We start from the raw sequence: 26,424 nt of genomic DNA on the forward strand, positions 1-26,424 counted from the left end.
TATCCTTATAAACCAGAACACTAAAATATCCCTTCAAAACATGCTCATAAGAGTATTATAACTAACAACATCAACCTCCGTTTTCTCATTTCTCATTTCTCATTTCTGATTTGTGATTCAGCACACGTTTAGTTTGTTATTTATTGCTATGATTTGTGATTATGTTACTTATAGATCCCATCACTTCTGTGCATATAGCTTGTTTCTAATGTACAATAAGTTAGGGTCATCAAAAAATGAAAAATGGAAGAAACTCCCTCTTGAATTTGAATGGGTATGCCTTATTACATATATGCATCTCAAAAGGGATAAAATTAAGACATTAAAAGTACATATAGATATATAGGGCAATGTAAAATCTTCACACTATTACCGCTTGGAATCATTCATGTTTTTTCCTTCAAAAAATTCACCTAGGATTCGCTCTAGATCTTCAGCACTGTATTTGATGTACCTCTGACTACTCTTTACATTCTCCACCAGAGGCCTGAAAACCATAATCTCAGTTATGATTTATAGCTAAACAATCTCGTAAAAAATTGTTACAAAAATGTTAACAATACTCTTAGCACATTCTTAACTATTGTGGAACTGTTGAGAATCACTTACTTTCTAATAAATTTCATGTAATAGTTAAGAGTTAAAAAGAGTATATACTAGAGAGTGTATTTGATAGCAGTACAGGCCCAAATGAAGAAATCAACACCATCCACCAGATCAATGAGGCAGCTGACCCAATGACGTCAACAAGGGTTGGCAGGATGCCAAAATATTTAGTGGATTACAAACTTTGATACGTGGGGAGTGAGTGAGGGAATATTGATATATTACGTGTCAATATTTTAGTGGGTTTGTTATGAGTCTGTTATTCCCTGTCTTATAAATGCTATGAAGGAATGAATGAAAGAATAACAAGAAAGTTTTCATCTATTCTCTGCCCTTTTTCTGTAGGAGGTTCCTTGACCTCGAATCAAGGCTTTTTATTCATATCAGTATTGCTATAATTGGTTAAAAGGAGAATACGCACCCGAAACGTTTCACAAATGATCTATAGGCAGGCAACAAGACTTCAGCAACTGCAAGAATGAGAGATTCTCGCAACTCTGTGTCTGGTACTGTCCACTGAGATTGTTTCTGATGAAGTTCCTCGAACATAGTATTGAATGCCTTAAACCTGAGAACACAGACGCAGTGACAAGTGAGAAAAGAACGACAGAGGCTTTACTTCTTAAATAGCAACCCAAATGAAGCAACAAAAAACCTACCTTTCTTTAACAACTGCTCTTGAAGCACCACTACTGCCACCATCACCACCAGCAGTACTACCGCCACCACTTGATGAGATGAGGCCCTGAATAGAGAGGGATTGAAGAATCTGCCAATAGAAAGAAAGTCATCAGAATGTAAAATAGCTTCTAAAGTAATTGCAAATCAATGGAGAATTGGTGACATTGTGTTCTATATCATGGGCACAGAGTTCAACAAAAACAGAAAGGAAGAAATTACTTCTCAGGAACAAATTTGATAGAAAGATAAACATAATAGCTCTGATTGTGTACTCATGCTAAATACACAATTTATTCTTGTAGAAAAGGTAGGATGCTAAATGAACAAATTTGTATGTTATAATTATAAAGATAAGGATCACATCCTATATAGTTTCAGCTCATTGTCTCTCTCTTTCCTATAGTTTAACATATCTGAATCTACTAAAGAATGAATCCCTCACTACCTTCTTCCTTTCATAATAATAATTCTAGGATATAACAAAAAACTGAGGTAGCATCCATGATAGCTGCAACTGCAAGGCATAAAGTGGTCATCTCAATCAATAAGAAAATCACCTTTGCCCAAGCATTTCTTTTGTATTGATTGGCATGCTGTTGCACAATTTTCCTATGTCGTTGTATCCAATCATCCCCCATCAAATCCTTCGCTTCAGACCTAAATTAGAAAAGAATTAAGAGAACAACAATTCTGAACTGGCAGAAGATGCAGTAAAATTAAAAAGGACATTTGGATGACATACCTTCGAACTGATCTGACAATATAATGAATATTGTTCATGAGAAATAGGTGTGTCAAAGCAGGGTCTTTATATTGCTTAGATTTCCCATCTAAATTGGTTTGAAGAGCTTGCAATATTCTCATGGTCACAGAAGCTAACTGTGAAGAATCACTTTCACCTTCAATCCCTTGGAAAAGTTGGTTTAAGGTAGACCGATAGCTGCAAATATTTAGTGAATTTGGGTATGATTAAATATTTCAAGATCTCAAGGGTAGATAGAGGCATGATTTACAATGACAATAAAAAGGAGAAAGTACGTTAAGCATTATCCTCACATAGTGTTAGAAAGTACGTTAAGCATTATCCCTTCATTTGAACATCAATAGGTTTGGAAAACAAAACTCAAACTAGTACAAGAGAAAAATCAACAGGATGATTTGGTAAAGATCAGACATCAGGTTTGGAAAACAAAACTCAAACTAGTACAAAAGAAAAATCAACAGGATGATTCGGTAAAGATCAGACATCGTTGAACACAACAAATTAGTGAAAGTCCAGGCATGCTGCAGCATAGTACCCCCTTCACAGTCACAAATGATCTAGTCAGCATTGTGAAATTTGATGCAAATTCAGCATCTCCCTGCTTATTCTTGCAGGAGAACATACATAAAAATTATTAATGATATACATTCAAGGAATCATCTTTCTAACACATGCAAGCTAAATCTTTCCCCAAACCTGTACCAATTACCAAAACACAACTTTTTAATACTTCCAACTTTCCAGGAAAAGGAGTTTTCGGACTCATGAACCCTTAAGTGAATGACTAATTTTTAGTGTACCTTACAAACAAATAAATCAAACAAGCGAAGATTTGCAAAAGAAATTGAAGAAAACTGTGCTGTACCCACAAAAAGATTAAGAAAACCTAAAATAAATTCTACAAATCCTTATTAAATGTAGATGTAGCTTTTTCACACCATGAAAACAATATAAAATGACATAATTTCAAGAATATGCAAGAGAATTTGAAGCAGAATGCAGCATATGTGAACTTACTCAAATAAAAACTTCACATAGTTAATCACATAGCTTGTCAAAGGATGGACAGTTCCATCAGTTACTGCAGTCTTTGTAGCATCTTTTTCAACTGCTTCTTCAAAATCTCCAAAGGTCTCCTGGGCTGTTTGTGCAAGCTGTTTTGTCAAACCCATTACAGCTTCTCTTATTTTGGAGCAAGCTCTGCCTTTAAAGAGTATTTCAATCTGCAAATTTGTCCATAGAAAAGGTTGATAATATGTTACAATTATTGAATTATGCCTTCCAACCACATACAAAACAGCCGTAAAAACCTACATCGCATGAGCTGAACACACAATATATATATCAGACATCTTGGAAGAGAGACACCATAACTACCATGGTTGAGGCGAAATAGTATCACAGGTTGAAGAAAACAGTTGGGAGTAAAACCTAGAAAGAGACTCTCTTTGACCAATAATAAACTAAATTCCATCCCTTAAAGCACGTGTGAGTGGCTTTTCATATATACTTAAAATGGCATTATTATTTAGTTGTGACAAAGTCAAGTAAGAACAGTAAATATGAATCATAACTAATAGGAATTGGCCTTATACCATGATAATATTAAGATTATAATAGCGTTCCAACTTTACAATAAAGCATACCATAGTAATAACATAAGATAGCCCACACATACAGAACGATCTAAGTTATAGAATTCTCAATTTTCAGTTCATATATGTTCAAAAAGTACACAGAGTTGTTTACCTTTCAATAATAACAAATAACAAAAACTAATTAACTGACAATGACAAAAATAAAGTAACAGAGAAGAGGGTTGCTGGCCTTCCGGTTTGGACATGCACGTTTCAGTTTTAATAATACAATACGAAGGCAGTCAGTGGCTCAAGGCACACCTCCTTAAGCCTTGGGTTGCACACAGGCTAGAAGATTGTGGTTGGTCCATTTGCAAGTTGCTGCCTTCCAGTTTTGATACTTCAGATAAGGGCTACTTATTTAAAAATAACCTAATTAAGTTAAGCTATTCTTACTATTCTCTAGCAAGAGAAATTTGTGAAATTAAATTAGGCTTAAAGTGCACTTTACAAGAAAATCAACAAATGAGATGACAAGCCAAGTGCCGACTTATTGTCCTGAGAAACATGGAATTTGTATGTTTATATTGAAGTGTGGAGATATTTTAGGAAGTTTTAGATTTGATTTCTATTGTTTTTAATTTTGTATATTGGTTGTATCTTGATTTTATTACTAGCATATCACAATCTTAGGAATTTGTTTCCTAGAATAGGCAATGCTTATTTCCAAATATATCCAACAAATATATATATATATATATATATATATATATATATATATATATGTAAAGAGACTGAATAAGAGAGAAATTATTTCTTCTAAACTTGAGATGAAGCAAAACATTAACCATAATTATTGATTGAAGAACAATAAACCAATTTGTTATGAATGAACTACAGTACAATTTAGGCAATTTTCTTGGGGAAAAAAGCTATTTGTTATGTGTTAGAAGGTAAATAGATGAAGTGGGTGTGACACACTGGGATTTCTTGAAAAATCCTTCTTGAAATATACATTACTCTATGGGGAATAAAGTTAAAGAAAATCATAAATTTCGAAGCACCAATTTTGATATAGATAACATAAAACGTCTAATGTCAAAAATAAATATTGGACGCAAAGACATCAATAATACATATAGTTAAAATGCAAAATTTAGTTGAGAATTAAGATTTATGTAATTCACACTGTCATAACAAATTTGCAAAGTTTTACAATTTACCCCATGACACTGGCCCTAACAATAGAATTTTAAGAAACATATCTCTTAGTCAGTGAAAATAAATAATGAAGTCGTATGGAAACAAAGGTTAAAAAGAATATTGAGTCTTGCAATTTTATAAGCTTTTCCTTTTAATTTTGTCTTCCTTTTTTCTGTTAGCAGTGTACAGGAAGTGCCAGACACCGGTCAAAAGGGTGTCCAACAAACAAGTGTCAAACTCGGCAACACACAATTCTACATATGCCTCCCCTAAAAATTGGCTATTGATTATTAAATAAATTATAATTAACCTTATAAGATTTACGAAACCTTCACAATGGACTCAAAGTTGCAGCAAGATTCAAGAATTTGGATTTTAAAAGAAAATACCTCTGAATGGATTTCTTGCAATATTTCATACATGTCCAAAAGCACAAATAACTTTTCAGGTGATCTCTTGCTTTTGGCAATAGCTTCTCCAAAACTAAGCAGCATGGAAATACTGTTTGTAGTTACTTCAGCAAAACACTGATCACCAAGCGAGTCAAATCCTTCAAATATCTGATCACAGACTTTCCGTTCGGCAGCAAACAACAATTTGACCTGTTCATGTACAATTGCATATTTAACAAAAAATATGTAAAAGCATATGAACAAATTTGGCAGTGATCTTACAGCAATACGCATGAAATGAATCCAGTTTCCAATTTTGGCTTCCAAAACCTCCCATTGTAGCTTTTGAACATCATCTTTGTTCAGCTTCTCAACTCCAAGCTTTTGTAGGCTTTCTTCTAATACTTTAGAACGGGTATCTCTGAACAATGATGATGATGAAGATGGTGATAATCATAATTTCAACAACAGTACTATTTATTCAAATGATAACATTTAATACAGTTGAAACAGGTATGGGAGGCATACAATTCAAAGAGGACTTAAATTTCTGCATTAGCACGAGGACATAAACAAGTAATTACACATAATTCTTATGCAGGAGAACAATTGTGATTTTGTGTATATGTTATATACATATCTGATGAGTACCTCAAAAGAACGTAAAAGGACATAAAAACATAGAGCTTAAAGAATAGAGAAATTTGTTTTAAGAATTTCCAAAAGGATATTCCTTGTGTGTAAACAGAATATGCCTTTAAGGAGTAGCTCTAGAAACATAGGATGAGACGTAGAAGATCTAAGTTCCCACAATTAGAATTACTACTAAAGTAATTATCACTACATTAAATATCTCAACTAAAGGGTGGAAATTGATAAGCCATGCATAAATTCTATTTTCATTGGAACACAAACTCATAAATGCAGTACGAAAGTTACCATCAGCTGCATTCTGAATGAAACACCAGTAAGAAAGTATCAGAGCAAGACATACTTACAACTTTTGCTGTAGAAAACACTTTTCTGAAAATTATACTCAACAAGTATCAAATGATTTTTTTTCAAAGTCAGAGTTGGTCTCAGACAGTCTTACACTTGGTTGTCAATAAGAAGAGGAATTGCCCAGTTCCCTAGAATTAATCAACCATATAATGGAATTTTAAAGACCATGATACAAATCTGCATCATGTTCTTCTCTTTTTTTGTCCCTTTGAGGAATCCAAGCTTTCCTCTTCCACTACATCTAACATGTTGCTCGCATGAACACTGCCTAAATCACTCATGGAATTATTCAAATTTCAAAGAAATGCTTCATGGAGATTTTCAGAATTTGACATGTAAGCTTCTGGAAATGTTAGGGAAATATTGGATCAATCATAGAAATGTTGGATCTAAGCTTCAATAACCAACTGATGAACGACTAACCAAGGATTAAGGAGAATGAAACGTTTCCAACAATTTCCCCCAAACAGTTAATGAAAAATAGTGCTAGGAATTGGGAAGAACCTTGTGCCAATCAATCCAATGAGATAAGCAAGTATGCGGAATTGTCACTTGCGACCTTGCTCACAAGTTAAGAACTCCTAAGAGAGAAAACTCTATACTTCCTGAACTTTGATTAACCACCAATGTGCCACTAAAGAGATAAGCTAAGAAGTACTACTCTAGGATATGCAAAGGAGGTAGTGACTTGCCAGATAAGGTATGACACATTCATAAGATATGACACATTCAAGATAAGAACTCACATATTTTTATTTAATTGAAGTTATAAAAATGAGTAGATGAGCTTCTTTATATTGAGAATATAATGAGAAGAGATTATCCAAACAAAACATAGAATAAACTAGATTTAATCATGCCTTTGGTCCTCATTTTCGTAGCGAAATCTCAATTTGGTCCTCTATTTTTTTTCATCTCAATTTGGTTCCTGTTTTGGAAAATTTGATCTCAATTTAGTCCTTTCCGTTAATGCTACAGTAACAGCGTTAAATGGGGTGCCACGTGTTAGTTCCTCAATTTTTTGATTTCTTTTTATTTTTTTATTTATTTTTTTGATTTTTTTTAAAAAAATAAAAAAATGTGTCACGTGTCAAGCTGTCGTCGTGCCACAATGACAAAGTGGTGTGACAGTGATAATGTCAGGTGTCAATATTATACCAGGTGTCATTTCCTCAATCTCATTTTGGTCCCTGTATTCTAATTTTTGTCTCAATTTAGTCCCTATTTTTGTAAAAATAGTGCAATTTGGTCCCTCTCTAAATTGAAACAAAAATTAATTTTTATATAAATGTTTTAATTAAATTTGATATTTTTATTCAAATTGATATTTTTATTATATATTTTTAACATAGCTAAGTTTATTTAAATTTGTGTTTCACATTCAACTTTACTTAAAATTGTTTTCAAACTTTAAATTTATATGTTTTTTATTGTTACATGAACTAGTTAATTTATGAATTTTATTTCTATTAACAACTTTAAAACAATTTTAAATAAAGTTGAATGTAAAATATTAATTAAATGAACTTAATTTTGTTAAAAATATTTACTTAAAATATCAATTTTGATAAAAATATTTGTGTACATTTATATAGAAATTAAATTTGATTTCAATTTGGAGAAGGACAAAATTGCTGAATTTTTACAAAAATTGAGACTGAATTGAGACAAAAATTAAAATAAAGGGACCAAATTGAAAAAATGGAAATGACAGCTGACATATAAGTGACACATGTCATTGTCACTGTCATGTGGCACAATGACAGCTTGATACATGGCAATTTTTATTTTTTTTTAAATTCAAAAAATAAAATAAAGGTCAAAAAATCCAGGAACTGACACATGACACCCCTTTAACGGCGTTACTGTACCATTAACGGAAGGGACCAGATTGAGACAAAAAAAAAATAGAGAGACCAAATTGAGATTTTGTTACGAAAATGGGGACCAAAGGCCTGATTAAACCAATTAACTAATACTAAGGATAACTAGTTTATTCTTGCTAGTCTAAAAATCAAATGAAAATTACACTTTTTTTTCATTTTTAGTATCTCATCACTCCACTATCAATTAATATTTTTAGAACTTAGATGTAACGGGTTTAGGCCCACATCTTTGTATTTTCCTATTTATAAATCCATAGCTCTATGTGCTCTATACACATTAGGGATTAAGCCTATGCCTCTCTCTTTTATTTTAATAGGCCTCTCTCTTTTATTTTAACATGGTCTTTTCATGAAAGATGGGATTTGAGCTAATATAAAGAGTAGCTTGATTGTTACATATTAGTGTTTTACTCAAGAAAATATTGTATGAAAAATCAAGATTGAGTATGTTAATTATAATGCTCAACTAACAGATGTTTTTACTAAATCATTAAGGAAATTAGAACTGATTATATTAGTAACAAGCTTGGTACATACAATTTATATGCACTAGTTTGAAGGGGAGTGTTAGATGTATGTAACAGGCTTAGGCCCATCTCTTTGTATTTTCCTATTTAGAAATGCATAACCCTATGTGCTGTATACACATTATGGATTCAGCCTATGCCTCTCCTTTATTTTAACAAATATCATCACCTTTTGCCAAAAGAATTCCCCAATAAGCTTTATGACATGAGGTTGGAAAATCCTCCAACTAAAAATTTCCCTATCCATCCATTGACAGTCAACCTCATCCCCTTCTTCCATTTCCTTTTCTTCTTTCGTTAGCTTTTTCTCCATCTCAGCATCTCTCACCACTTCCCCAATGATTGTCACATTCAAACTCTTTTCAGGACAGTGATTACCTAGAGCATATGCTCTTGCACATCAAAAACACCCTTCCTTCCTCCTTTGCACAAATTCAGCATAAGAGATATTTTTATTATCCATATTTCTAGCCACTAGCCAATTGGATTTTGAAGATTAAGATATTGAACCTTGAGTGTTTTGTGCCCCCATGTTCGAAATACTACAAACTCCACTATTCAAGGCATACAAATTATTGAGGCACTCATTGAACCACCTATTGTAACAACTCCTCTCCCTACATATCAAAATCTAGAAACTTCACCTATCCCACTTTTCTGTACACCCTCATCATAACCCCAGATATACTTCATAATATCTTCCACCTCCCGGCCCACCCACCCCCATGACTTGTGTCAATTCGTGAGGGTTATGTGGACAACAAACTCCTGATATCATGGCACAACCCAATCAAAGAAAAACCCCAACAATTATCTCGTTTGGATTAGCTTGTGCACCTGAAAGCTCAAATTCTTGTATGTACTCTTCTACACCATCAGTTTGTCTCAACAAGGCTATTCTTTCATAAACCAAACCCCAACCATTGTCTCCAAATCTCCTCATCAAAGCCTCCAGAAAACCTTTTAAAGAAAGATTCTTGATTTTTTGCAATATTAAAATCAGTGTACAGCAGCAGTACCCTCCATAACTTATCAAGGCCAAATATAACCGCTCTGTAGGTCTAATTGGTTGAACTTCAAAAACAAATTTTCTTGTGATCTTGACCCTCAAAAGTGTAATTCTACTTTCTTGGTCCAACATCTTCTTGGAAACTCCTTTTCATACCTTTCACCCTCTTCTACTGCCTCTCCTTATTCTTGACCGCCAAGATTCAGTGAATTGACTCCTTCCACTAACTAATTTCTGGCTATTTTTTCTCAAAATAATTTCTTCAAATATTCAATATTTCCTTAAGATCTGCCAGTATCACTTTCTCTGTTACAAAACAACATAACTCAAAGGAATTATAGAAACCAAAACTTATTGCAACCAAAACAACAGGATAAACAAAATTTATAAATTTACACAATAAAAAGCATTATAAAAGCTCACTTTACAGTTCAGGGTTGTTTTGCAATATGCATAACTAGAGGAACAAAACAAGGCAATTTCTTTTTCCTTTCACTGTGAAAAAAGTTAATAGGAGAAGCTCTACCTGTATATTTTGAGCAACTGTTGTTGGTGACCAGCTTGAACCATTTGCTCAGTTAAATTATTGAGCAACGGCAATATTCTTGGTGGTATAAGAACAGGAGGTGTGTATACAACAGTATCGGCATTATTTTTATGTGGCTCAGAATGCATGTAAGAATGATTCTTGCTGCTGGAATCATCATCATGGCCTGGTGATGCTGATGAAGGTCGCATTGTGTTTGGAAGAGAACTAAAGAGGCGTTCAGGCTCCACAGGTTTGCTGGAAACAGAGAACAAGGCATGGTGCTAAATAACTTAATATATTTTTCATTGAAAAACAAACTGAACTATTTTGTCAAACAAAATGTCAAAGGTTCCTCAAGAATACAAATGTGATTCTACACCAGGTAATCATTTTCCTACATAATTTAAACATATTTCTATGATTAATATTATTAAGGACATCATCAAGTCGTTACCAACCCTATAATCTTGGTCACACAATAGACCGTTGAAAGTTATAAGCACAAGACCTACTACAACAAAAATACCAAACCTTTATATAAATATAACAATTAGGTGGATGATACAAGAGAGCAATATCAGCATACTTCAAAATGGATTAAATTCATTTCATAAAAGTTGTATTTCAAATATTATTAAGTCCTATTCATAAGACCATGCCATTCATATTATACAACAACGATATCCCACAAGATGGACTTTAGCTACGTGGATCATCAGTTGACATTGGGCTCATTTAAAAACCAAATTATACATAAATAACGAAATAATGACAGAAAAGTGGCTTATATGTTAGCAGCTAGAAGTTAAAGGACCTGACCGTTACCAGATTACTTTATTTATTTAAGATTGATTTATCTAATGAAACATCATTTATCTGAGTGCGGGAACCACAATGGTGATTTAGTTTATGCAAGAAAATGAACTTTTGGTTGAAATGTAAAAAATCAACAACATTAAGAAAATAAACACAAACCTGTAAGACGATAATAGACGCTTAAACTCTTCTTCTAGCTTAGAAATAGCTTCGGCTATCAAATTATTGGCACGGATGGCAATACCATCATCATTCTTAAAACCCTTTTTATTGTTAAAAAATCTAATGTTTCGTCGCAGCTGATCAATTGCTTCAAGATAGCTCTTCACATCTTCATGTGGACCTTTAATTATTTTTGCTTCTGCCTGCATATTAAACCAATGGGAACACCATATATATGACAGTGGAAGGAAATTCCTTAAGCTGGTAAAACAGAAGCAGAAGAAGGATAAATGAGAAACTGATTTCAAAAAACCCATGACTAGGGTAGTGCTTTAACACATCATATAGGACAAAGAATGATGAAATAATTTATGAAGAAACACACAAGAATATGATTAGCAAGATGCAAAATAAAAATATAAATAAAACAAACACTAATATTTCTGAACATCCCTTTGGTATGATTAAGTTTTCACTCGATAACACTTGCACACCTAACTAAAGATTGTTATCAGGCACTAAAAGAGGTTCTATCTGGGGTAGGACATTTCCTAATAAAACTTACATGATAAACTGAAAACCAGTGAAATTTTTTCTTCCCACCAAATCTGAAAATGTGTATTAACCTACAATTGAAATTATTATTTAGGTTATTGCATCATGATGTAACAATTGTATCATTGTATTACATATAATATAATCATTATATATTTGCAGTAATTGCCTTTGTCATGCTTTTTAGCAAAATCTTTACACAGCCAATTCCAACTTCAAATGAAAGAGGAGGGCTGTGTCAGCCCATTTGTTTATCATTTTTAATCTTCCTCTTCATCCAACTTCTCTCAGAATTTTCTGCTTTGATTTTTCAGAAACTTGTATGATACAGAAGCTAGAATCAGATTCGTTCACAAACACTTGCATTTCATTTGACAACATATTAGCACTGTGAAGGGAGCCATGACAAAGCATTGACAAATAAAATTAAATTCTAAATCCTTTTACCCAGATCAGCATCTTAACCAGATCTAAGGATGGAACAATTTTCAAAAGAAATAGAATACTTTATAGAGTGAAGCAGATCATGAGGTGATTCAAAATTTCAAACAGTTAATGATTAGCAATTGTAACCACCAGAAGAATGGAACCTGATAATATTGATCAAAGTGGGCCAATATGGCCTCTGCAGACTTCAAAGTCCTATCAATGTTCTCGTGAGCTTTCCTAATAGAATGTGTTCTGATCTGCAAAACCAAACACAAAATAAGAAAAGGAAACCTACCACACATCCAGCAGCACATGGGAGTATCTTGAAAAAGAAGAAAAGGCAAAACCCAGAAGTTCCTTAAAAGCTAAGCAAGAAATAATGTTGAGTCCTTGATAAAGTGGGAAATTGCTGACAGATGCAGGCACAGTTGCAATCACAAAGAACCTAAGGTCTTTGTTTGTAGTCACAGTTTCATTGTGTTGCAAGACATTACAGATAAATGCAGTGACAATTACAGTCACAAACACCCCAAGTAAGGTATTCATTTGTGAACACAGACAGACTTTGCTGTGATCTTTGACATTGTCAGAAATTGCAAACAAATGCCGCCAAAATTGGGATTGCATAACCACAAGACACCGTTTCATCGCTATCCTTTGTATTGAAGGACAGTACAGACAAATATGACCACACTTACAATCCCAGAGGACCCAGATAAGATCCTCTGTTTGGAACTTAAGTTACCATTTCCTTGCGATCTTTGATATTGTAATAAATTGCAAACAAATTCAACCACAGTTGCAGTCGCATAGACCCCAAACAAGGTCTCTGTTTACTACTGCAGTCACAATTTTGTCGCGATCTTTGATACTGTAGGACCCCAAATAAGGTCTCTGTTCGCTACTGCAATCTGATTTCCTCGCGATCTTTGGTACCGTGAAAATTTTCAGACAAATGCGACCACAGTTGCAGTCACAGAGACCCTGATATGAATCTCAAAAAAAAAAAAAAAAACTATTTTGGGTCTTGCTTTAGTCAAATGAGTCTTCCATCCATTGTAAAAGATTTTTGAAATTATCAGACCGTAACAGATTAATATCAGACCCCAGATAAGGTCTCTGTTCCCTACTATCGTCACGATCTCTAATATTGTGAAAAACTACAGACAAATGTTAACAGAGTTTCCATTACAAGATTTCAAACAAAGTCTCTGTTTCCAGCTGTGGTCTCAATTTCGCCGCGATCTCTTATATTGTGAGAAACTATAGACAAATGCAACCATGCAACCACAATTAAAGGCATGGAGACCTCCAAATCCTTGACTTTGCAGCAGACACCAAAACAGAGAACTTTTTCGAAACCTTGCAAAAACTGAAAGACCCAATTAAGAAAAAAACGATTTTGAGTCGAATGAGTGACCTGGGTAGGTCGCATGGCGGTTTCCAGGGCGGAAAGGCGGTGGTCGAAGGAGCCCAGAATCGAAACGACGTCGTCGGTGATGGTCTGGCTTCTCTCCAGAGACGCTCTCATAGCCGAAGCTTTCTCACTCAGCAAGTCACCACTAGCCACAGCCATTACCATCTTTTCTTCCTCTTCTGAAATCTTCTTCTTCTGCTTCTGAATTTTGATTTGGATTTGTTCTTTTGCTAACACGGAAACAATTGAAAGTTGAAATGGAAAACACCGTCACCTGCGAAGACTGCTGTCACCAGTTTTACGCACTTTGTCTGTTTTGGACTTTCGGTGAAATTTCAATTTTCATGCTTTGTGACGTTTGCCACCACTTTTTATACACGGGAGAAAAAACAAAAATTAAAAGAGAAGTAAAGTGGAAAGGAAAATTGTTTGTTTAAGAAGTAATGAAAAAAAATGTTTTAATTATAATATAATTTTATTTAAATTTTTATTTTTATACATTTTGTAAAGATTTACGTAGTTCCCACCCTTTCAATCATTTAAAATGGCCATATGAGTATAATATTTTTTTTCTAATATCGTGTTAGATCTAAAGTTAACAAAATTATAAATAATTCAAAATAAATAAATAAAGTATAGAAACCCAAAGTATGCTTAAATGTTTGGTTTGTTTAAAAGTATAACAAAATAAATAAGTGCTTACGATAAAAAAAAAGGTTTAAATAAATTAAAGATATTTGATTTAAAAAATGAAAAAGAAAGAGTAGAAGAGATAAGTAAACAAAATAAATAAATTGTTGACGGACCATTCAATTTTTTTATTTCAATCTTATCAAATAAACGTCGTTTTAATGATTGACAGGATGAGTGAAAAAGATATATTTCTATTATATTTTTATCATTTAAAATGAAAATAATTCGTAGCAATTTTGATATTTATACAATTGATAGATTTTGATTTCCTCACAAAAAGTTATATCTTGAATAAGGATTAACAAAAAAGTTGAAATGGTCCTATTTATGACTAGTAAAAGTACCAGTCATATATCTTGCTTTGTATTGGTGATTGGTTTCCATAATTTGAACTTTCTATCATTTTGTATATTACGATAAAAAATAAATTTTATAATGGACAATATAATAAAAGTTTTAAAAGTATTGGACTTAGGAATTAATGACTGATTTTGTTATTGATCCAAATTTTCATTCATGCTATTAGTAGGAAAATTTTGATTTATTTATTTATTTAGTATAAATATCATAAGTAAACAGCACATAAAAATTAAAATCAAGTTAAATAAAATAAATAATATAAGTTAAATGAATCCGCATGGTCTTACAATATTATTTAATTATAGATTATTCTACTTTTTGGTCCTTTATTTTTATTTTTTATTTTCTTACGTTTGGACTTTTCTTCTAACTTCTAAAAAGTTTATTTTTGCATTTCAAGATTTTGAAAGCTGATTTTGGTTATTTATATCATACATCGGACAGAAAAAAGTTAATTGCATGTGTTCTATATAAAAGTATTTGAAAAAAAAATCCATAAACTATATTTAGAATGATTTGTCATGTTCATCACCAATCCTTCTAGTTATTATGTGTTAAAAATAATGTATAAGGTTTAATTTAATAAATTGGGTTATTGTGGAGAGATATGTGATTTCCAGACACATTTAGCCAAATGTTAACCAATTAATGCAATTGTTTATAGATACTTCTCACATTGTTTGAAAGGACAACGTTAATTTGTTAGACAAAATTATTTAATCATGAACAATCTAATTAAGTTGGTTTTATTTTAATAGTTTCATAAACGATGTTCTAATGTTTATTGAGTAGAATAATATTGATAAAACATCTTATTATTTATATCATAACAACAATATCAAGTTTGGATGAAATAATATTTTGTTACAAGTGTGTCTATCAAATAAAGCAATCACATTATCAACAGAAAGTAAACACAGTTTTTGTAAAAAGTACAAAAACAAGTGAAATATATATATATATATATATATATATATATATATATATATATATATATATATAAAGATGTGGTTGAATCATTAACACAAAAAAGTCATTTACGTCCGACACTTTTTGCTTTTCTCATCTGGTTTAGGTTAGACATAGTAACGATAACCGTAAATTTATGTATGACTATGTATTAACAGACGTAAATTTACGTTTGACACTATGTACCAGACGTAAATTTACGTCTCGTACGCAGTGTCAGATGTAAATTTTTACACATGATTTTTTTGACAAATTTCCATGCTTTTGCATCGTCAACCCACCACATGAAACGCAAAAACAACTACAGCTCATCCACACGCTAGATCTGCACAAACCACTGTAGGTCCTCCACAAAGTCACCACGCAACCACGACGCAATCGTCGGAGCACCACCACCTCCACATAAACATATCATCCTTCACCATGCAGATCAGCCACCAGCCACAACGAGCACTTGCTAAAGCGATCCACTTCCTGCAACACTCCATCTTGTCAACCATACCGCAGATCCATCTCCAAATAGCCATTGAAAAAGCACATGAGAGGAGCAAACACAATCTGCGACGTCGCCAACTAGAGTCCTCTGCCGCTGCACTTCCACCAAACCGCCACCACTGGATTTGCGAAAAATTGGGGTTTCAACGTAAATGGATATGCACCAAAACAGAATCAAAAGAGAAACAAACCTCTCAACAATCAATCACGCGATGAAATAGTGGTGCAGTCGCGAAACCACAAATTCACTTTCTCGCACAATCATGGTGTTGTGGGGAAGAAGATTAGGAATTTATGATTTACATCTGGCTAGGACAAATCAGAAATAAATTTACGTCTGATGGGACAAATCATACGTAAATTTACGTTTGACTCTAGCGCGTCAGACGTAAATTTTCGTGCAGCGTGTGCAATCAGATGTAAGAAATGAGATTTATGTTTGACCCTAGGGCATCAGACGTAATCAATTGATAACTTATTTACAAGTTTGCCATCAATCATTTTTTATGTCTGATTTTAGTGGATCAGACGTAAAATCGCAAACATAAAATGTCTATTTTGTGTCAGTGTGTAATGAAAAACTTCAACTTTGTTAGTGTATGGTCGGGTACATCCCGACCCAATAAGACAGAAATGGCCCAGATCACCCTGACCCAAGTATGAGGCACATTCGTTGTGGCCTAGTCACTGGGATACCTGTTTTTCACCTTTTCTCCAACACAACAGAGGGCCCAATAAGTGTGATGGCCGGATATATCCCGGCCCCTTTTGGCCGTGTACATCCCAGCCCAATGATGTGACAGATAGAATATGGGATTATGGCGCAGAGGTACAGAGGAGCAGCGGCGTAATCTCAGCCAAAAAGGAAGGATTTGATATTTGGCGAAGTACAGACGGGTAAACCTCAAAAAAGAAAGGAGTTGATATTTGAGAAGTACAGACGGCCAAACCCCAAAAAGGAAAGAGTTGATCTTTGACAAAAGTACAGACGGACAAATCTCAGAATGGAAAGAGCTGATCTTTAACAAAGACACAGAAGAACAATCTCAGCCAATAACGAAAGAACCGATGCGTGCAACCTTAGTCGGAAAGGGAAAGAATCGATCCTCGAATACGAATGACCCGCAAATAATAATAACAGGTCCATTAAGAAATTAGTATAAATTAAGGCCTAGTGAACAGGTAAATGTACGCTTTTCTCACTAACCAATTACACCTCATATCAATCACTTTCTGACTTGAGCGTCGGAGTGCCTGCAGGTACCCCCACCCCCGGAGTGCAGACGGCAGAGAGATCCAGGAGGAGTCCAGAGAGGAACAGGAGGAGGTTCGACATAGAAGGTTCTTGAGATCGTCTGGTTCTGCACCGAAATAGTATCGATCAGGTACAAACCTATTGTTGCAATACCTTGTCTAATAGATGAGTTTTCAAAACTTTTTTCAAAAATGTAGTTTGAGAGACTTTCATTTCTTAATTAGTTCAGGTTTGTAACATGCTTTAAAAAAAGAAAAAAAATTACCCTTAGAGTTTTTATAATAGTCTATTTCTAAATGCATTATACATTTAGTGCTTGATTAATTTATGAAGTTTCACTAACATTACAAAGATACAACCGAGTATCATCTAGACATCAGTCACTTTTAGCTAAAACAATCTAAATATTATCTGAATACTCTCATGACTAAAATATTGAATATTGTTTATAAAATGATTATTCCTAGTAAAAAAAACCGAGTATAGTTTTGAAACTAATCACTTCATGCCAAGGGTTTGGTTAATAAATGTAATGATGGAATGCATCATAAAATTTTGCTCAATAATTATAGAGACACTGACCAAACTTTCTAGCATTGATGATGCTGAGATAGGCTTCTTACCTTAAAAGTAAGCATGGACACACATTATTTTATACTATTTGACATTTGACACACTTAGCATTTCACAGTCTGAAATGCTAATTAGTGTATAATTGGTAAGGCTCAAATTTAGAGACTTGCCTAATCTTCAAAATAGTAATGGAAAAAAAAAGAAGAAGAAAGACCTAAACAAGCTATTATTTGTTGAAAATAAGTTTAATCAAACACTTGGAAAATGCTTCATACAAATAATGTCTGAAAATACTTACTTGACCCACAAAGCAATGAATGGTCATTAATTCTACATTCAATTCAACTTAAATATTTTATCCAACTAGAGAATTTATTTATGCATTTTTGTAATCTTTATTTTGTTTTAATTTATGAAAAAAAAAACTTTTACATAGTAAAATTCAAAAGTCATTTTTATATGAAAAAAAGTGTATGGATTACACAATTTGAAAACTTTTTACTTATGAATTATGTAATATAGAAGTAATTTTTCATGAAAAAAAAAGTTTCAAAATTGTAAAAGAAAATTATTTTTAACTTTTGGAGTGTTCAATCTTAAAACTTTTTTAACATTCAAATTCTACAATTCATGTCATTTTTACACGAAAAAGAAAAAACTTCAAAATTTCACAAATTTGAAAGTGATTTTTTCATACAAAAAAATTGCATGGAATAGTCAATAATGTTAAAATTAATTGATGAATTAATTATATTATATGACTCATTTGAAATATTATGATGGACCTAATTGTGATTTAATAAAATTTAAAGACTTATTGATTATTATTATGAGAAGTAATAATAAAATAAAGATAAAGATAAAATAAAAATCAACACGTTGGTTTATAAAAGGGATTGAGGTTCTATCTCTGACGATAAGGTTTTTTTTACAATAACTAATTAATAACATGATGAGAAGAAGAAAGAAAGACATAAAGATAGATTGAGAAATGGGTGGTTGAAGAACACACAAAAAATTGTAGATTGAGAACGCATATTCACAAGAGGATCTCTTATAAATGAAAGTTAGTACTCTATTATGTTTTATTGTACGAGAATTTAGAGATCCTTAATTGTTTTATTGTCTTATAAATTACACAATTCAAAATTAATTATTTTACATATAAGTGTCTTATAAATTACACAATTCAAAATGTTTTTATAAAAGAAATATGAATTACACAATCTAAAAAACACCTTTTCAATTACTGAATCCAAAATACTTTTTTCCATAAATCCATACATAACATAGGAAATAAAGAAGTGAGAAATAACAAGAAAAAGATAGCAAAAGTAGTTTAGTCCTTTAACCACCCATAGGGATAGAAAGAAATGGGCATGTAAGTAATACACCCACAAATCAAGCAATGACCATTTATAGCCTCAATCATTGTCATAAAAAAAGTGCATATATGATTTGATGCTATCATTTATGTGATCTTTTATTTCCTTTTTTATTTTATCATTTTACTATTTTCTTACTTCTTTATTGTTACGATTTTGGTCACATTGGAAAAGATATATGTACAGAATTACGTAGTTATACATCATTTTTATTATCTGTATATCATCTTGTTTATCTCACCTTCGGTTACTACTTCCTCCACCCCATTTTTTTTCTTCATGCACCCCTTAATTTATAAAATACTCATTTTATCCTTGAGTCAACAGTAGAATGAACCCTAATTTTTCCTTCCTCAACTTCTTGTGATAGCTCCTCCCATGTATACCCTTTTTCTCACCAACACTTTATTATGTTTCTTTGTCATCATATTTTGTAGTAACTCTCCTTCAACTAGGAGGTGACGAAGGATCTAGAACAAGTATTTAGGAAAATAATTTCAGATTGAGAAATACCTTTCAAAACACTTATTTCGAAAATTTATTTTTTATATTTTAGATTTGGTGTTCTATAAAGCATTTTATAGATTTGAAAATACTTTCCAGAACATTCAATTCAAAAAATATTAAAAATAAGGAGTTGTAGAGACTTTTGTTATATTATTTGTGAGGGATAGTTTAGGGAGTACCACTTTTTAGATTTTTTTTTATTATAACTAGTTATTTTAGTTTAAAATAATGGTTAAATTTTAGAAAAAATGGGTTAAACTAAAAAAAATAGTTAAAGTAAATAAACTTTACTTAAAAAATAAAATTAATAGAATAATTATGTTGTAAAATTGATAACAAAATATGTATCGAGAATATCTGTATAAAAATATAAAGAATTAAATTAGTTTCTTAACTTTCAATAAAAATTCGAATTAATTTTTTTTTAAAATTTAACTTTAGTCTAATATAGCCTCCAACTTTATAAATACGTGAATTTATTCATTTTTAAATAATTTTTATTAAGTTTATTTTACATTTTAAACACATTTCATTATAACATTTGAATTGTCTATACTGTTTGATCAAAATATATTTCTCATCTTTAAAAATACGGATATTTAATTTTTTTAACAAAATTTTGTTAACAAATTCTGAGAAAGACTAAATTCATGCAACTCTAATAATGAAAGACTAAATTAATAAGTTCAGAAAGAGACTAATTCTAATTTTTACCGAAAGTTTGAAATATTTAATCCAGAATATAAATAAAGAAAATTTGAAAACATTATATGGAATATTTCAGCAACAAATTACAATTAAGATAATATTTTGAAAAATGTGAAATAAGTGGTGAAGTAAAAGGAAACATATTGAAAGATGTGATATTTTAATGATTTTTTTCGATGTAAAATAAATATTACTAAAAAGTTAAAATTACATTAAAAATATAAAATTATATTAAAAATTTAATTATTTCTTAAATTCATATATTTTTATGAAATGTTATGAATAAAAAGAAATTAAAATATTATTTTCAAATTTATAAATTAATTACTTTATGATTAAGTATTTTTAAATTTTAATATATAACATTTTTTTAAAAATCAAATTAAACATATTTTTATAATTTATTATATTAGTCAATTTTTTTTTCCTATATCACACCAATCAAATTTATTACAACTTTTCTACCCGCTTCGAATAAATTCCCCTCTCTGTTCAAACAAATTTCCACTTTTGTTTTCGTTTTCTTGTTCGCTTCTTGTTGTCATCATGGTAAATTTTGAACCCAACATCTAAACTTTATTAATAATAAAAGAAGGCTTAACTTTTAAAATGGCTCAATCATAACACCAAAATTGAAATCGTATGGCCAAAATCAAACATTTAGAAGAAGTTGAAATTACTGTCACAACAAAGACTCCAAAACCTTCATCTTGCGGCTGAAATCAAGACAACACAGATATTATAATACTTATGATTCCCAATTTATAAGAAACTAAGATAATATTATAAATTATTTATATCAATAATCAAAATTATTTGTATATTCAAAATCATCCAAAAAACATTAATTAATTATAATAATTTTAAAACATTAATTAGTTATATTTCACCCCTTTTAAATTATTATTAGTTATTAAAAAATTAAATATAAATTGATCTAAAATAAATAGACAATTTTAAAAAATTATAATATATGAAGATGGAATAAAAGAATACATATAGAATAAAAGAATACACACAAATATTCCTAACAATGAATATATAATCTAAATATTTTAGATTATATAAAATTTACTCCTAATGTATATAATCATAACACAGGATTTTCTAATTTCTACAAAAAATCACTATCTACCCAAAATCCAAAATTGTTGTGGATCTGCAAAAAAAGGTCTTTTAACTCTGATTCTTCAGAACAAGCCATTGAAGAGTCATGTTTGTGTTTCACAGGAAAGTAATCATAGACAGTTGCAAATGTTGTCACTGATGATAATTCTTCACACACTGTTGAATTTTTCATGTGATGATGTTGTAAATGATTGGAGTTGTAACTCACTTTTAGAGCTAGTGTTTGAGGATGATGAACCGCAAGAAACCGAAACATAAACTCCTGTTGGTCTCACTTTTGGTAACTGCATCAAAGGTTCATTTGGGTTCTGAAAAATGTTCACCACTTTCCTCATCCTTGGCCTCAACATTGAATCAGGATGCAGACAAGCTAAACCAACTATGAGTGCCCTTTTAGCTTCTTCAGCATCAAATTTGTTGTCTAGTTTTTTGTCAACACACTCAACCAAACCATTTTCTGCATGCAAATTCCACACAGAATCCACAAAACTGTTCCCTTGCTTGATCCAGTTCAACCTTTTCCCACATATCACTTCAAGAACTACCATGCCAAAGCTATACACATCTGATTCTGGTGTAGCTCTCCCTGTGAAGCTTAGTTCAGGAGCCAAATATCCAAGAGTTCCATTTAGATTTGTGGTCACTGAGCCTTCACTTTTGAGTAGTCTTGCAAGCCCAAAATCTCCTAAATGAGCATCGTGATTTGAGTCCAACATGACATTGTTTGGCTTCACATCTCTGTGAACAAAAGGGTTTCCACACTCTTCATGAAGGTAGAGTAATGCTGATGCCAACCCTGTCAATACTCTGTGCCTGAGTTCCCAGTTCAGATTTCCTTTGGCTATGAAGTGATCAAGGCTTCCATTTTGCATGTATTCGTAAACCAGGAGAAGATTCTTGCCTTCAATGCACCACCCTTGGAGCTTCACTAAGTTTTTGTGGCTGAGACGCCCTATGGTACATATTTCAGCTAAGAACTCTCTTTCACCTGTGTACACAGACAAGTGGCAGAAAATGGTTAAGAATAAAAGTAGGACGTTAGAAGTCTCACGTCGAATAAAGATAAAGTCAATTCATATTATACAAGAAGGTAAAAACCTCGTCTTACAAGTAGGTAGGTTTTGTGAAATTGTATATAAATAGGTGTAAATCTTATCCTACAAACTAACTTTTGTGAGATTGAGTTAAGTTTAAAATTCACCTGATAACAATGCATTTCAAGATATTCATTATCAATTGGATTCTTACACACATTATTGGACCAGTTTCTAAGTCTTTTAAATGGTAACATTATCCCTAGCAGTTGATAGTGTACTTTGTTAAGGTGTGTTATTTACCAAAACATACCTTGTTTAGAAGTTGCTGAAATCTTCTTTACTGCAACAGTTTTGCCAGAGTATGGTATGATTCCTTTATAAACACTGCCAAATGCACCTTTTCCCAGAAGATTTTCCTGGCTGAAGTTGCATGTGGCTCTTGATAGTTGCTTGTAGGTGAAGACCTTGGGGATATCTGCAGCATTCTTGGAAAGGCTTTCTATATCCCCCTTCTTTTTACCCCTCACATATCTTCTCCAAACAGCTATCCAAATAAAAGGAAATAAGCACACCAGAACAATTACCAATAAGGTCTTGATGGTGCCAACTCTACTGTGTTCAACAGAAAGAACAGGAAGTGGCACTGATGTGAATACCCAGTTGAGGATCTGGTAGCTTTCAGAAAAAGTACTGCCTGTGGAGGCTGTGAAACCAACATAAATGGAGCTTGGAAGGATATCAGGTAGGTCAATTGAATGGTTAAGGACATTCTTCAATTGGCTTTCTGGGTATCCCACAGAGACAAAAATCATTTTACTCCATCCATCATAGTCCACTTTCACCTCAATGTCTCTTCCACTTCTGAGGTCAATGCCAGTGCTATTGAGACTCTCAGATGCAAGTGGATCTGTGATGCTTGTTGTCACTATCCTTATGTGGTTTCCATCTTTATCAAGTTCATTCATCAAAGTGTTCATCTCCACAGCTAGTTGTTGAAAACCCCCACCTACACAACATTCATCAAAATTAGTAAATCAAGATCTTGAGAAAATTTTTAAAACAAGTCTTTTTTTGTTGTCATGTGTAAGAAAACACTATTTAATTTGTCATGTGTGCATGTATGCATTTTTTTAGGCGTGATAGGTACATAAGTCCTCCAGTTGAAGATTAAGGAGAACGAGCGACTCCAATTGAGGACTAAAGGAGAATGAGTGATTGATGGTTATTATCGGCCCCAAAGTGGGGATAATGTTTCAGTCCCAAGTTTGATGATAGAATTGTTGTCAATCACTATACATCTGAGAATATTATCTATTTTAGAATCTATGTTCCATCACAGTTTTGTCCTTAAGTCTCAGAAGATGGAAGGAGAACAAAATATTTAAACTTGACAACACAATAATTTAATATAGTATTTTACCTGGTGTTGACTGATCAAAGATGCCATGATATGAGCCATTTGGTGAGGGCCTATTATCATTAGCAAACAGTAGTGCCACTCCATCTCCATAGCTGGTTGAGTTTTCTGAAGAGGGAGTGATCCTAAGAGTGAATGTGGTGGAGATAATTGCAGGCCAAACATTCACAGGGTGAGGGTACAAAACCCTTCCAACATTTCTGGTTGTGTTAGACAGTGTTGAACTTGAGTTGCTGCTTTGTTGTGGCTCTGGTGTGAGACTCAAATACCCATTACCTGCAGTGGCTGAACCCATGCAGAGAAGCTCACCATTGGTGCAACTCTCAGAAGTGAAAGTAACAAAGGAGAAAGTGTTGTGGTCAACCACAGTGCTTGCACCAAGTTGAGTTTGTATCAGAAAGTTGAAGAGCACCATAAGCATGATGAACATGGTTGTTGTGTTGTGCATGCTCAACAATGAAATAACTTAGAAGGGTTTTTTCCTTTTTCCTTTTTCCCTTGGTTCATGTTTGGTGTGCATGTGAATATATATATGTACTATGTGGTGGTGAAGTTTTTCTTGTGTTTTGAATGTTGTGTTGTGTTGTTGTTGTTGAGAGAAGTGAGCAAAGCCAGAGTAGCACTCATGAGTTTTACTTTACACACAAGTTGACTTTGGACCAAATATATGCTTCTTGTTGATTTATTTGGTAAGTGGTACAATGGTACATGCAAATATGAGAAAGGACAAGAACTTTGATACTACCTAGGAATTTACACATGTTTTGGTTCTTTCATTATCTAAATTTTGACCCTTAATTTTTTTTCAAACTATCTGAAGGAAGAAAACGTGTGGGGAAAAGAAATAATAGTAGTCATACATGAATATTTTACATTCCCCTGTATGTGATTCTGACGGGTCAACCCTTAATTACATTTTACTTTAAAAAATTAATATTATTCAATTGTCTCAACAGTTTTTAATACAATGAGAAATGCGAATTATGAATTGATACTAATTTTATTATATTTTCTTCTAATTTGAATTGTTTTTCAAATACTAAATTAATATGACATAAAAATACATCATCAATGTGCAATTATTTGGAGATGGATGGTTTAATCGTTGTTTGGTTCATACATAGGAAAAATATATAGTATTGAGAATAAAGAAGTCGTATAATATTTATAAAATATGACAATGTTTAGAACTTTTTGAGATTATTCTTAAAAAAGTAAAAAAAAATTATAAATTACTTTTTTATTTTATTTTTGTTAAACAAATTTCTAGATCTCGTATCATGAGAGCACAATTTTAAAGTACATTTCTCATTAGCACTAATTTTCACTCTCTTCCCATTTATTTATTTATATAATACATATATTTCAAAATACTATTTTTTTATTAGGTGTGAAATATTTTATGGTTTTGTTGAAAATGAACGTGTCATTTAAAATAGAGAAATGATATATGATATTTGAACAAAATTATACAAGGAATTGACATCTATTACTTTTACCTTTTCTATAATTACAAAATTTCATGTTTTTCAATAACCATGTTATGTTACCCGAAAGTGAGTTTTCAAATTATTATTTGAATGTGAAAAAGAATAAATAAGACTTTCTATTTAATGTATATTTATTGTCTATTATTAATATTGTATCAGATGTTCTAGAGTTGACATAATGACATTCCACCACTTCTAATATGTCAAATCAACAAAAATTACTTTTGAATTTCAAATTTGCATTCTTTTGTATTCTTAGGTTTAATACTATATACTATATCTAACTCAGAATTAACGGTTCACAATGAACCATTTGAGATGCTTGTTTACGCTATAAACTTCACCCTAATAAACGCCCTATATTATATACATAATTTTGCATTATACGTCAAATCTCCAAACAATTTCACACACTGTCAAATTTTGTTATGATATTTTTAAGTTTTGATTTATTTTTCTTTCATTATTTAAATTAATAAGTGTTCATTTTTATCCCTCTCATTAACTCTTTCATAAAATTCAGCTTCTTTTTATTTTATTTTTACAAAGAATAATTCAATCCAAAAATCTCAAACTTGAATCCTTTTTGCTTCTCTAATTATTACGAGTTGATTTACCAAGAAAAAGTAGGACGCATAAGAAAATAGAGAATAAGAAAAGTATATTATGCATGTTGAGTAAACGATACTGCCATCAATTAATAAAAAAACTAATAACTTTTATATTGCCTTCTCTATTGTTATAATTGCATTTTCTTACAATATAAAAATTTAATAAATTATTTTATCTTTAAAATGGTTAGGGAAGAAAAAACAATAGTTAATTTTTTTAAAAGATTTTTCAAAAGATAAAT

The 26,424-nt window shown here is 31.9% G+C and overlaps 2 protein-coding genes across 2 annotated transcripts; both read right to left on the bottom strand.

Annotated features, from left to right (window-relative positions):
* Nucleotides 1-237: 237 nt before the first annotated feature.
* LOC114191635 (exocyst complex component EXO70A1-like) lies at nt 238-13,899 on the bottom strand. Its single transcript, XM_028080934.2, has 12 exons — nt 13,558-13,899; nt 12,299-12,394; nt 11,151-11,356; nt 10,173-10,430; nt 5,505-5,643; nt 5,220-5,432; nt 3,068-3,273; nt 2,030-2,227; nt 1,845-1,944; nt 1,266-1,375; nt 1,028-1,174; nt 238-487 (listed from the first exon to the last, which is right to left on the bottom strand). The coding sequence occupies exons 1-12, from the start codon at nt 13,717-13,719 to the stop codon at nt 370-372; spliced, it is 1,953 nt and encodes a 650-aa protein (XP_027936735.1). The 5' UTR covers nt 13,720-13,899; the 3' UTR covers nt 238-369.
* Nucleotides 13,900-16,033: 2,134 nt separating this feature from the next.
* Nucleotides 16,034-24,680, bottom strand: LOC114190285 (putative L-type lectin-domain containing receptor kinase S.5). Its single transcript, XM_085675613.1, has 6 exons — nt 24,085-24,680; nt 22,975-23,670; nt 21,783-22,615; nt 17,310-17,432; nt 16,768-17,090; nt 16,034-16,190 (listed from the first exon to the last, which is right to left on the bottom strand). Exons 1-6 carry the CDS (start codon nt 24,527-24,529, stop codon nt 16,034-16,036), a joined length of 2,577 nt encoding a protein of 858 aa, XP_085531739.1. The 5' UTR covers nt 24,530-24,680.
* Nucleotides 24,681-26,424: the final 1,744 nt, after the last annotated feature.

Source organism: Vigna unguiculata, chromosome 7 (genome assembly GCF_037176805.1).
Source record: "Vigna unguiculata cultivar grain cowpea cultivar isolate G323 ecotype 2 chromosome 7, ASM3717680v1, whole genome shotgun sequence".
Classification (NCBI taxonomy): domain Eukaryota; kingdom Viridiplantae; phylum Streptophyta; class Magnoliopsida; order Fabales; family Fabaceae; genus Vigna; species Vigna unguiculata.

Excerpts from the sequence above, each read along its gene's own strand:
- LOC114191635 (XM_028080934.2), bottom strand. The coding sequence starts at position 13,719 with ATGGTAATGGCTGTGGCTAGTGGTGACTTGCTGAGTGAGAAAGCTTCG. Across the intron at positions 3,274-5,219 it reads TGCAAGAAATCCATTCAGAG|ATTGAAATACTCTTTAAAGG; the intron begins GTATTTTCTTTT and ends ACAAATTTGCAG. Across the intron at positions 488-1,027 it reads TCATTTGTGAAACGTTTCGG|GCCTCTGGTGGAGAATGTAA; the intron begins GTGCGTATTCTC and ends TATGGTTTTCAG.
- LOC114190285 (XM_085675613.1), bottom strand. The coding sequence starts at position 24,529 with ATGCACAACACAACAACCATGTTCATCATGCTTATGGTGCTCTTCAAC. Across the intron at positions 17,433-21,782 it reads CACATGAAAAATTCAACAGT|AACCAGACGATCTCAAGAAC; the intron begins GTGTGAAGAATT and ends ATTTCGGTGCAG. Across the intron at positions 17,091-17,309 it reads GCAGGCACTCCGACGCTCAA|ATCAGCTCTTTCCATTCTGA; the intron begins GTCAGAAAGTGA and ends TCTTTGTTAAAG.